Source organism: Centruroides vittatus, unplaced genomic scaffold, assembly GCF_030686945.1.
Source record: "Centruroides vittatus isolate TY-2023 unplaced genomic scaffold, ASM3068694v2 contig_875, whole genome shotgun sequence".
NCBI classification, from domain to species: Eukaryota; Metazoa; Arthropoda; class Arachnida; order Scorpiones; family Buthidae; genus Centruroides; species Centruroides vittatus.
Genome location: NW_027122567.1, coordinates 2867704 through 2881736, shown reverse-complemented (window position 1 = coordinate 2881736; position 14033 = coordinate 2867704). Strand labels below are relative to the sequence as shown.

Below are 14033 nucleotides of genomic sequence, written 5' to 3'. Positions count from 1 at the left end.
GTGTACATGTTGTTGGTGATTGGCCATTAGTTCTTAGCAAAAGTAATGTTTGAAGTAGTCTTCCATCTATATTGTATGAAACAGCCAAATAGTTTAAGAAAAATACTAACACTGTATTGGAATTATTATTTTACTTGAAATATTACTACAAGTACTTCCAACAAATTTTCGGATTTCATTATTCTGTATCTGAAGAAGACAATCTTAATGGAAATATTTAAAATATACGTTAATGTGTTCTAAATGGCAAATTTAAAACATAATCCATATGATTCATCAATGTATTGAAAAATCGAAAATAATAGATAAAATAGAGATTAAAAAAGGTGCAAGAAAAGTATAATTTAGAATTGAATAAAAATTATCACTAACTTCCTGTAAAATGTATGCCATATTGCCAGAAAGTTGAGCAAAGATTTGTTACATGAACTAAGTGTTGTTATGTAAAGCAACTCCCATATGAAAATGACCCTGTGATCTGAGCACTGTTGAAGTAGGGTGGAATCAGCTCATAATACATTGTAACCATTTCCTGAAGTGTTTCTAGCAAGTTCAGTAGAGGTTCTGCAATTTTAGATATTGTCTTGATGTTCTTGAAAGCAGCAAGCTAATAATAATAAAAAGTGTTGTTGTTGTTATCGTTTTTCAATGTATTGATGCATCCCAAGGAATACGTTTTTAAATTTGCTGGTTTGGAACACATTAACGTATGTTTTAAATTTTAAAGTTTTATTAAGATTGTTAAGACCTGAAAAAGACAATCTGAAATTTGTTGGAAGTACTTATAGTAATATTTGAAGAAAAAAATAACACTGAGGGACAGTGTTAATATTTTTCTTACGAAACAACCACAACCATTTCATACTTATGGCTGGCAGAAAAAAATAAAGATTTTGGTTTGGTAATTAGCAGTTTTTTTTTTTTTTTTGAGGTACCCGAACCTTTGAAAAAGTGATTCTGATGCTCTGCAAAATCAGCGAAGTTATTCCAACTCGATCAAACATTAAACCTCTTTTCTACATTTTGTATCAATGTTTGTACATTTCTGTTGTTTTAACTTTCTGCTCTTCATGTTCAATAACCCAAACATTCTATCACAGAGTAATTGACAAAATTGGGATGGTCTTCAATTGTAACCAAAGTCTTGACATCTGTTACAACCACATTGAGCCTGACTTGGGACATTGTTCTTCTGCAGGAGATGTGTTGACCAGTTGTCAGCTCTGCACACAGATTTGCAGAGCCGACAACCAGTGGTGTAATACATTGATTAATGGAAATAAAATTGAAGTTGTTCTCAATGCCATGAATTAATACTTTCAGCAAGAGGCAATTAATAGACTTTTTGACATTCAAAAATGCAAAATTTTTTTGATTACAATGCTTTTGTAATTGTAATTTTTTTTTCTGGAAAATTATTTAAGAAATGCATCAATTTATTTATTTATTTTGAAGTTTAACCATATTTTTATATTTTAAAATATTTTTCAATGTTAATATGTTTTATTGTATAATAAGTATATAAAAATATGAAATATAAAGGAAAATAATGATAAAACTTTATTTAGCTATTTAATTGAGACAATTCAATAAAAGTTTTTAAAAGCAGTTTATTAATTGCCAAATTTTCTGTGTGGGAAATAAAAGCAATGATTTTATTTTGAGTTGAGGGCACTAAGATTGGCCTTTCTTTACTGCTAGACTTATTACACCACCACAGGACAACAGATTAGACTTAGAGAAACACTTTTTTATTTTTATTTTTTTTTTAAATTTTATTTTCTAGTGGTAAAGAGAGGCCAATCTTAGTGCCCTCAACTCAATTACAAAGTCTAGACAAGAAGCATATCATAGGATTTTATTTTAATTCAAGATAACAAAATTTTATTCACTAAGTAATGTTGAAGAGAGTTTTGAAATAAAAACACACTTTTTTTCAGTTTTTATAAAGCTCTGTTTCTATTTCAGTTTCAGTTTTTCATAAAAAGTTCAAACTGTGGCTTAGTAAGACCAACTTGCCCTTACTGCAAGTGCATAACCATGTAAAGTGATGTAACAAGTAACTGAACTGATTAGAAACAACATTTCAATTTCACTTTTAAAACACATGATTTTCCTGTATTTTGGTGAATATTCCAAAATAATGTTTGTAGGTTTAGCCAAGACACTACTCCATTTTATAGTAACATTTTTGTGGCTATTGCCATAATATTGATTTTCTATTGCAAATTTACATGGGACTGCCAAAACCTTTTTTATGTAATTAGACATTCTGCACCTCTGCTGTGATGATAACATTAATCATAGAAGGCTGAAACTTACAGGTTCAGAAAACATAATTCTGAACCCTAGTCGAGAATTATAATAAATAAATAGAAATGAATGATTATGAATATATGATGTTGATAACAATCAGTTAATTAAGATATTATTTTGGATATTTATATATGTTTATATATAAATTTTTGTGTTGATTATGTTTTTTGTAATATTCTTTGTCTCAGTAAATTATTGTTTAATTATACTGTTTTATGCTAAAATTTTAAGAACAATATTACAAAACAAAAATTTTTCCTTTTTTTAAAAAGGCTCATAGGTGAGTGAATTTTGAGAGAATTTAGAAAATTGTAGCTACAATCACTGGCAATTTATATTTGTAAAGAAAATGAATATTAAATATTACTTTACAAATTAATGATATAAATTTTTAGTTGAATCAAATGAAAGCTGAACATCAAGATGAAATAGATAGTATCAGATTAGATTTAGAAGATGAAGCTAATAATCGTACTACTTTAGATCAGAGATTGTCAGAATTAAGAGCAGAAGTAAGTATTGAAATTTTATTTTTAACAAAATTTTTTATGCTCAAAAATAATTTGATATTTTATTTTTAAAATATGCATTTCTTAAAAGAAAAAATTAATTTGATAAGCAGTAATGTAATATTTATTTTATATTAACTCAATAGAATTAATGTATATTATAAATTATGATATATATTAATTCTCACTATTTGAAGTTTTTGTTGTTCACCTGTTTTACATTCTTTATGTTCAAAATTATCTTTTGAATATATTAACAAAAACATGCTTTACACCAAATATAAAGATGCTTTGCCATATCTGTTCTAAAGAGTAGAGGTGTTGTTGAGATTCATGGTGGGGTTAGAATAAGATATAATAATTACTAATCATAAGTGATACTGAGTATAATTTGCTTTAAATCACAACAATTCATATTTCAAATAATAATGATAATTTTTTATAATTCACAAGTAATTGGAAATTTCTCTCAATTCTAATAGATTGAATATTTTTCAAATGTTTATTGTTCTTAAGATTTATATGCTTGTCATGTTTGTGATTTTTATATTTGTAATTTTACAAAATATATGATAAATCAAATTGTTAGTTTTTGTCAACATAATTTATTTTGTAGATTTCTTTTATTGAGTTTCTTTAATAATTACAACGCCATATCCGCGACGCGGCCGGACCCGCCCAACCCTCCTCCACACGCCCGTACCTTTTTACCTACGCGTCCACCGCTCGTGTAATGTCTTCAAACAGTCCCCGAAATTTTTAACCGGCGAAATTGTAGTCGCCATGTTGTACCGTTCCAAAATAGATGCACAAGTACTTACTTGAATCTTACCCCTCATCCACCCCGCGACAAGACATCTGGATCGGAAGGCCTGAACCTTACACCACACATCAGCCAACACGTCACCCATCACCCTGATCACCCACCCAATACACCCAAAGCAGCACCACTAGCGTCTCGCCCGCCATTACTCACAGCCTCCCTGACCGCCACGCCGAAGATCACACGACAGGCGCCGACGTCAAACGCCCCGGGCAGCATAACACTGCCACAGCTTTCGCACGCTCGGAGGTCCAAACCCGGTCTTCCGCAGGCTTTCACTCGATATTTCGCCAACAGGACTACCCCATCTTCCTTTCTCGCCCTTTTTCCATACCTCACATGATGCAGGTTGGCACAGGTCGCATACCTTCGTCAAAGTATCCCTTACTGCTCCGTCCATGCATCGCGATATCCTCGCCTTCTCATATCTGGACCATCCGTCTTAGTGTTCGTCGTTACAGCACTCACATCGCATTGACGCACCAGCAGTCTCATCTACATGATACCTGCCTGTGTGGACCGTGCAACCACAAGGCACGACCTTAAGATTTATATGCTTGTCATGTTTGTGATTTTTATATTTGTAATTTTACAAAATATATGATAAATCAAATTGTTAGTTTTTGTCAACATAATTTATTTTGTAGATTTCTTTTATTGAGTTTCTTTAATAATTAAAATCATTTATCAAAAAGTTTTCTTATTTGATCCTTGCATGTTCTTTTAATGAATATAGAAAAGTTTCAGTTCAATATAATTTATATATAAATAATATATAACTCAAAAAACAAAACTATGTTTTAATAGTGAAAATATAACAAAAAGCATAAGAAAAATAATGTGTTATTTTATATTGCTGAAGGAGTTATAAATCATCTTTGGGAATGCTGGGTTGGTATGGAGGTAAGTGTGCAAAAGTGTAAACAAGTGATTGTTGTAGTGATGACAAAAATTATAAAAAAATAACTTTATTGTTTAATTCATTGTTAATGGACTTGAGGTATAAAATTAAACATCAAACAAGAAAAATAAAAATCTGTTTGAGTATATTTGTCAAAATTATGTCAATAAAAAAGTTTATTTTCAAGGTATAGATAAATAATCAGAATTTCATCAATTAGTTACATCAGTTTTTAGGCTTTTTTGAAACTCCAGGGCACTTGTAATGCAATGATTTTTTTCTGATTCTTAAAATTTCAAGAACTTCTGTATTATTCCAGGAAATATCCAAATTCCTAGCTAATGCATTCTGTTAGAAAGGTGCTGCCTTTTATATTGTATGTCTCTAGTATGGCCTTTGATCTATCAAAGATTTTACGTTTATAATTTACATTGTAATTGCACAACTATATTGATTACAATGTAAGAATATAAATTGAGTATTGTAAAGTTTTCTTAATTGAGAAAGCTGCTAATTATTTGAATCAGTAAACTAATTATAAAGAGTTCTAGCAGTTAATCTTGTTAACACTAACACTAATGATTGTTATGTAATTAATAAACTATATAATATAATTATTTTTATTCTTGACCAATACATATATCATTATTAGGAAATACTGCTAATATACTCACAAATTAACATGTATTGGAACTAAATGACTTCATTCATTAATTGGATTGAAAGTTGCAATAATTATATGCAAAATATTTTAAAATTATATATTTTTTTACTTTACGTTTTTACTTTTTTAACAGAATCATAAAATAGATTAATTTTGAGTGAAAATCTTCACTACTAGTTACTAATTCAGTAAAAATTCAAGAATTTCAGTAATTTACCAGTTTCAAATAAAATCAGATTCATGTTGTCATCATAAGTTATATAATATAAGAAATTGCACTTTAAATTTGAAAACTCCATTGTTAGTCAATTTCTTGACAAATTAATCATTGTTCTAATTATTGATAAAAGTTTTAATTCTGATATAATTTTACAAATATAACCATGACAAAAAGAATTATAACTAACTATATTACATATATTAATTATATATTTGTAAAAAGTATCATGGAAAACTTATATTAAATAGAATTTTCATCATTACCATAATTACATTAATGATTTGTTTTCCAGAAGAAATTCATTGATGTAATCAAGCTTTCAAGATATTTTTTGTAATAAGTATTAAAAAATTTTGAAAGCATATCAAACAGCTCTAAAATAATTCTAACAAATCAAATGATTCAAATTTTATTTAAAAGAAACATTTACATACTTAACAATAATGCATTATTTAACATTGTTCATGCAATGCAAGCAAACATATTTCAAGTATTTTAGACATGGATTTTTTCCAGTTTATGAAAACAACGTGATTTGCAGGTGATTTTTCTCACCATTTAGTTTGTTCATTTCTACTCATATAGTAACTTCTTCCATTTGCCTCAGAGCTCACTTCTACACTGTCATTCTCTCTACTGTCACCATTGCCTTCTTTTTGTCAATTGTGTCAATGCCATGGTCTGAAATGTGAATATTATTCTCCTCTCTCTCATCTCTTCACAGCTTTCATCCTCATCACTTCTATCAAATTCTCTGCTGATTGTGCAATGGAAGAAAATTCTTGTGTCTAAAGGCAGAAAATGACTAAGGATATGTAAAGGCTCAAAACCTAAAACTTTCAAATAATAAATGTTGCACTAAAATTACACTTATCATGCTTTCATTCCTGTAGAAACCACCACTTGATGTCTGTATGCAGCTTCAACTAGTATAAGTAGATTGAGTGACATCAGAAAGTACTGGCGTGATCTATCTGGTATTGGCATTCCTTTCTTTCATATTTTTCTCAGAAAAACTACACAAACAATGAGTAATTAAGACAATAGGATGTTCAGAAGTATTTCCAGGAAAGATAAGTGCCTGAGAAAATTTGAACTCGCATATATGTACAGTACAGTATGCATTAAAATATCACTGGAGTGACTCATACATGTTGCAGGCCCACTTCTGGGCTAATCTGATATTGATCAGAGTTTTGTATTTGGTATAGTGGGGCCTTTAACAGCCCAAGTAAGTTAAATTGAGGAATCAGGATATAATCATACTTGTATTTATTTTGGATTAAAAAAAATGCAGAAGCCTAAAAATTCTTTGTATGTTACTTTTATGTATTCTAGCCCAGTATTTTCCAATCTTTTTGGCACTTAAACAATCATATGAAGATTGAGGCAGACTGTTAGTAAATACTGTGGGACTGGCCAATGGGTCAGCTGTGGAATTATTTTCAAGTGAAGTTAAAGTATCAAAATTTTGTTATTCTCATTGTTTATCCATAGTTAGTTGCACTGGTAGGAAGTTCCTTTTTCTTTTTAATATTTTATCACAAGTTTTAAAAAATTTTGAGCTAATATTTCTTAATTTCCTAAATTTATATACTGTTTCATTAATGTTAAAATCATGCTGTGAAACAAGCATTTTTCAAATTATTTTACTGATAAGATTATCCTTGTCTAAATTATTGTTTTCTTATATATGAACATTAACTCAAAAATCCAATTTTTTTTTTAATTATTTAATTGGTTGCGATGACCACTAATAATAATCTGTTATTAAATACAGTTTAACCCGATTATAATGTCATTGGATATAATGACAACCCTAATATAACATCAAATTTTTATCGGTCCCACAATTTTACTATACTAGATAATGTTAAAAAAACCACTTGTAACGACATAAAACCATGTTTTAACGTCATATTTGAAGCACTCCCAAATTTTATTTAACAAAAAAATACTACATGTTCAGTCCTAGGGTCAGAGTTCACTTTCCTAGAACGACTGTGGGTGGTGTTTTTTCCACATGACTTCGGTGGGGTGAAATTTGCCACTTTTAAATGACATGACAATCGGTTATTACATGCTCATTTTTAAATTACTTTATGCTAAATTGTTGAATATTCTATTATTTTTAATATAACATATTATATCAAATAGTTTATAAAGAAATAATTGAATTATTTTTAATTGGCATACATTAATTTAACCTTTTGTTGCCTTCTGATTCAACATTATTCTCAAAACCGAAAGTACCTCCATTATTGAAACTTAAGAGAAATAGAAATTTCTTATAAAATGTAATTTTTAAAATTTTTAATTACGTCGATGTAAATAAAGTTTATTTAAACATGTAGTTTGCATTTTTATACATATGATAATAAATTATTACTGTCATAATAGATACAGTATACTGCATTACCATTAAGAAATAATTTTATGGTAAAACATACAATGTAAAATTAGAATGGAGTTTATAATAGATTCTTAAACACACTTGGTACGTTTTATCAAACTGAAATTATGACCCTGCAGATAACAACACTGTTATAATGTCAAAACATTGCTGGTCCCATGGATGACGTTATAAATGGGTTAAATTGTATTAATATCTAATCATAAATTATTTACCTTATATTACTCGGAATAAGATAATTGTCACATGCACTACTTACTTATGACATTGTCACAATGCTGGGCTGCAATCTTTAATCATATTTTGATTTAAAAAATCATGTGACTTGTCAAAACTGGAAGTTCATATATAGTTAGGTTGGGGCTTCTGGCTCTTAAATTTGTCATATCTGGTCTTGATTTTCTCTAACTCTATTCTTATTAGGGAAGGACAGATAGATGATAGTTGGACAGTAGGTCTGCAATTTGAAAATTGCAACTCAATAATAGTCTTTCAAAACTTGAAATAGTGATGATATCATCACATATCTATTTTATATTTACTGTATAAAAGGATTTAGCTGTTTCTACTCACATGGTAGAGAAATCTCTTCTTGTTCTGTGGTAGAGAAAGAGATTGTTTAACTTTTTTAAGTGATTAGAAATGTTTGAAAATTGGAAAATTAATGTTAAAGCAACTTGGCAATTAGAAGGAAATATAGGGACTTAAATCATGCAATCAAAGGAACATTGGCTGAAGGAAGCTTGGCATTTCTCCAGATTTTTGTTGAAATCATGCATAGAACATAATTTCTGTCTTTATACAATACATTCCCAATGTTAGCTGTCTAGTAAAAACTTCAAAAATATAGTTGATAATACATAGAAGGGCATTTTTTTTTTGTTTTTTTTATAAATTTTTTAATTCATCTGACACTAGAATCACTATTACTTGGGGCTTCTTTTTTGGCTTACTAGTTGGGAACTACTGTTGTAGCTGTTTATATTTTCTTGTATTATATTCAGAGTGCTTGTTAAAATAAGTCATATATATATAATTATAACTACTCTGTGACTCTAATGAAGGAATTTTTGACATTTTATCTTCCTGGCTGTTATAACATAACATGGAAAAGTATTATGATCATGTCAAATTTGACACACTACATTTTTTTCAAGTCTGAATGGTTCAATGCTTCCAAAAGTTTGTTTCCTTCGTCGGATGGCTAAATTATTTTTCGTAAATTAAAGACACAGTCGACTCAAAAGCTTCCAAAAGTATAAAAAAAAGGGGGAAAGTGTGTATGTGTCTGTTTCATTTAATACCTCAGGTTGGGGTAAAGATTAAGAAATAATTTGACATGGTAATTTTTATATAAGGGTAATTGATGCTATTAAAGTTTTGAGTACAGAAATAAAGGGGATGAGAAGGTAGAGGGTGTCATGTCATATCTTGAGTGGGGTCGGACTTTATGAGAATTTTACTCATTATTGGCATTTGCATATTTTTAAAAATTTATCTCTACTCTCAAAATTAAGCCTGTTTTGCTTTTTATAATAATTAATGATATAAATAATATTTTTTAATAATACCTCTTAACAGATGGTGCCACAGAATTTTAACTTTGAGCTAGTGTCAGTGTTTCTAAACTTAAATATTATTTTAAATGACAATTTTTATCATAATTTAAAAAAAAAACTTTTCTGTGTAAGCTTTTGTTAATCCTAAAATTTTATATTTTAGTATAATTGAAAATTATTGGACTTCCTAATGATACCCTTAACCTCTTGTTCAAGTGCTGGGAAATTCTAGCAAAGTACTTGCCTGCTTTTTTCAGTGATGGGATTCAAATAATTTAACTGATTTGCTGTCCTAATAACCATTTATAAATATAAAAAACATTTGTTTATAAATATTTGTGCAGGGCCTTGTGATATCCAATCTGAATCACCATTGGAACCAAAATTTTGGATTTATGTTCTGCCAGTCACAAGATGTGTGCAGTCTTTCATCTAATGATCATTATAGTTCTATAATAAATTGTTCCCACACACGACTAATTTGCTTTTTGCTTTGAGATTTAGACTTAGTTTGAAATTTACTGCTGCAATGCCATTTGATTTGAATAATAACCATAAACAATCAAAAACATGAACTATTTGAGAGTTAACTGATTGCAATAAACATATTTTGGAATGAACAACACTTAATGTATATTTTTCCACCACTTATTTTTGGGAAACTCACTATTCCGTTCTTGTTATTTTAGGGAAAATAGAAATAAAAATATTTTATTGTAATGTAAAGTAAATTGTTTAAGAATAATCAACTTTTAATTAATTGCAGATATGACATAGAAAAATCAAATTTTAAGAACAATTTTATTCACTGATTAGTATCTTTTTGCAATTTGCTTATTCTAGTTAGAGAGACTTCAAGCTGAAAATGCTGCTGAATGGGGTCGTCGTGAAAGACTAGAGACTGAGAAATTAGCATTGGAGAGGGAAAATAAAAAATTGAGAACACAAATTGAAGATTTGGAAGAGAGGTTGGAACGAAAGACAAAACAAATGACAACAGCTTCTGATTTTGATGTAAAAGCACTGCAAATGGAATTACACGAAAAAAACAAAGTATGCATTTATGAAAGTTAGATTTTTTTTTATTTTATTGCCCCTGTTGACTCACTATTTTTGCATTGTATAATTATTATAAATAAATAACGACTAACCCGTTACAAAGCTATACACCCACAAGAGCCGAATTATTGGGCTAGAGTTGGCTATAATAAATAAATAATTAATAAGACAATTTGGCACTAGAGCTTAGCGTTAGGCACCATCTCTTACTAAACTTAATAATTATAATTAAATTAAATAAATAATTTTAATAATTTGGAACTGGAAGAAAAGAAATCGGCCCGAAGCGGGACTCGAACCTGCAACTTCTGCTATCCGTGCAGACACGTTACCAGTTACGCTACCCGGACCTTCAGTCCGATCGCCTCCTCCAGTATATATAAGCTAACACGACAACCATTGACGGTCATTACAATGCCAGCTGGGGACACATCAAGTGCCCACGTCCTCCCAAGGCACTCAACCGGCCATCGCAACCCCGGCAAGGCGTATAAATATAAATAAATAACGACTAACCCGTTACAAAGCTATACATCCACAAGAGCCGAATTATCGGGCTAGAGTTGGCTATAATAAATAAATAATTAATAAGACAATTTGGCACTAGAGTGTTAGCTTATATATACTGGAGGAGGCGATCGGACTGAAGGTCCGGGTAGCGTAACTGGTAACGTGTCTGCACGGATAGCAGAAGTTGTGGGTTCGAGTCCCGCTTCGGGCCGATTTCTTTTCCTCCAGTTCCAAATTATTAAAATTATTTATTTAATCTAATTATAATTATAAAGTTTAGTAAGAGATGGTGCCTAACGCCAAGCTCTAGTGCCAAATTGTCTTATTAATTATTTATTTATTATAGCCAACTCTAGCCCGATAATTCGGCTCGTGTGGATGTATAATTATTAGTTGAAAACTTATTCAAAATATGAATTTGTTTTGTTCATGAGTTATTTTTAAAGCCAGAAAGTAAATTTAAAAGTTTATGAGTTGTTAATAGTTGATTTAACAAATTTTCTGTTTGTAATGAATTAGAGGTAGCATAATTGATATGTTGGTTTATCTTGAGTCTGTAATATTTTAAATCTTTGTTGTATTATACATAAAGGTCTTTATGTAGTTTATAAATTAATTGGTTATGGAAAACTTAAGTTGTATTTTCTATGAAGTCTGTCATAAATTGAGTTTATTCTATGAAATACATTCTGGAATTCTTTGGACTATATTATAAAGGCATAACCAAGCCAGTCCATGCATAATTTTTTTAGTTTTTGACTATCATTTTTAAAATTTCTGAAGTTTTGGTTGACCCCAAAGTCGACTCTGCTGTCAGTTTTTTGTGCAGAAATAAAATACACAATATCCAACATGCAATACAAAGCATTCACAGTTGGAAGACACAGGTGCAGACAACTTTCACAATTTCTGTTAAAAAGTTATACATCATTCACCAGGAACTAACCAAGCATTTTATACATATAACCAAGAATCTACAAGTCATGCCAAAATTTCTTATATGGGCAGCACATACATAAAACCAAAAAAACGATAACACTAAACAACCATACACAATACTGACTGATGATGTGCCTTTCTACCCTCTATAAAATACTCATTCCTTGCATCACAAACAAAATATACTATCATATAGAACAAAATTCTCACAGAGCAACAAAAAAAAAAACTTGTAGAAACCACAAGGAATGTAAACAGTTATAGATGAACACACACACAATTCTATATGTAGCATACATAGGTTGCAGGAAGGCATTCAACAGCATCTCGCATCTCATATTGCATAAATCACATCTATACAAAATGCATCAACATTCATTACATTTTTAGAAAAGACAATGTAACATTGGAGAACTCTACACCTCAAACTTTACAACACATTATGTATATTTGATTTGTTTTAATGTATAAGTTCCATAGAAAATGCCTCATCTTAAGTTTCACTTTGCTTTCATATGGCCTTTAATACACTGTTTAATTAATAGGTGAAACAAAACTAAATACAGGTACAACAGAATAACACAGATACATATTATTTCATGTCATGTAATAAATCTCTAATAGATCTCTGCTGAAAAATTGTTCAGGTTCTCTGTAGGAACTGAGATCTCCAAAAGTTATTCAGTTGTATCTCCAGGAAGTGTGAATAAGCAGCATAGCTATGAAGAAATGGATTTGTCCCTTAGTGAAAATAGGTGAGAAATAGCCAATGAGGGATTGATCTCATCAATTTAATCACCATGATTAAGCAATAATAAGCAGTTGCTTTTCACTTACAATAACTTAGAAAGTTGTAAATCTAGTTAATAATAAATGAGTAGTAATAATAATAATAATAAAAGTTTTTAAAATTTAATTACATTTTTAAAAATATTACTTCTATTATAATAACTTATCATATGCATTTACAATAAATAGTATTTTGTATATGTAAGAAGATAATTCTGTAATTCTCTATGTTTAAAAATGGCTGTTGATTAGTTATAATCATCTATTGTAGATATATTCAATATTTAAATGGAAATAAGTAGACTATTTGCCATTCTCTTTGATTATAGATATACTTTTATAAATTTTTCTGATAAATTTTGGCATTCTGTAGTTTATAAATGTTATGTTTGCTTCTGTAACATATTTCTACATTACATTTATGCAATAATCGTTGATGAAAATACATACTCATATATATTTGCATTAGATAATTACATGTTTATAAATGGTTTTGCTGCAGTTTATTATGAAAGCAGCTTTAAAATAAGATTATATAAATGCTTGTAATTGACAGATTTACACAAATAATTAAGAGGACATAAGTGAACTAAAGTGTACTTTTTGGATGTACTATACACGTTTGCATATAAACCTAGCTAATTTGAATTTCCACTAATTCAGACCAAGCTTTTCCCAATTACTCTGAGTTTGAGAAGTTCTGCTGTATTTCGGTTAAATTTATTTTGAAATTGAACATGATCTTTTTGAAAGAAAAAGAAAGAAAGAGGAAAAAAAAACTTAAATCTATATTATGTTTAGATTGAAACCTTAATTGTAAAAAAAATAAAAGTACTGTCAATAAATTTTATTGTAATGATATAAAATCTAGAAAATGTGCTCTTATTTTTTCAGTTCTTTGCAAATGCTACTTTCGTCACAATAAAGACGAATGAGTAGTTTTGGTATTGAATGAACATATTCTTTTCAGAAAAACAAATGATTCATGAATATTATCATTCATGAACTCATAGTATCAAAATAATAATCATTTCATTAATATTATTTAATCAAAAATTTAATAAAATTTTAATTTAAATATATTCATATTTAAATTATTGTATGAAATAAGTTTATATTGCAATTTTAAGAATGAATTACTTTATTTTGTCTTATTAGGAATTAGCTGATTTAAAACATGCCCATGGTAAAATCAAAAAGGTTCTTCAGGACAAATCAACAGAATTAGCACATGCTTTACGTCGTTCAGAACAATATGAAGCGGAAGTTAAAAAGTTAAGAGGACGAATAGAAGAACTTAAAAAAGATTTGGCTACTGCAGAAGATGAGGT

General features: G+C 29.2%; 1 protein-coding gene across 5 annotated transcripts in view; it reads left to right on the top strand.

Moving 5' to 3' along the window:
* LOC136983014 (coiled-coil domain-containing protein 102A-like) overlaps nt 1-14033 on the top strand; it is a 45215-nt gene that overhangs the window by 27138 nt on the left and 4044 nt on the right. For 3 of the 5 annotated variants that reach the window (XM_067279616.1, XM_067279615.1, XM_067279614.1), the window contains 3 exons: nt 2712-2828; nt 10249-10458; nt 13861-14031. In XM_067279616.1, coding sequence (XP_067135717.1) covers nt 2712-2828; nt 10249-10458; nt 13861-14031 — 498 coding nt within the window. The remainder of the gene's footprint in view (nt 1-2711; nt 2829-10248; nt 10459-13860; nt 14032-14033) is intronic. The other 2 variants (XM_067279618.1, XM_067279617.1) reach the window with 2 other exon arrangements.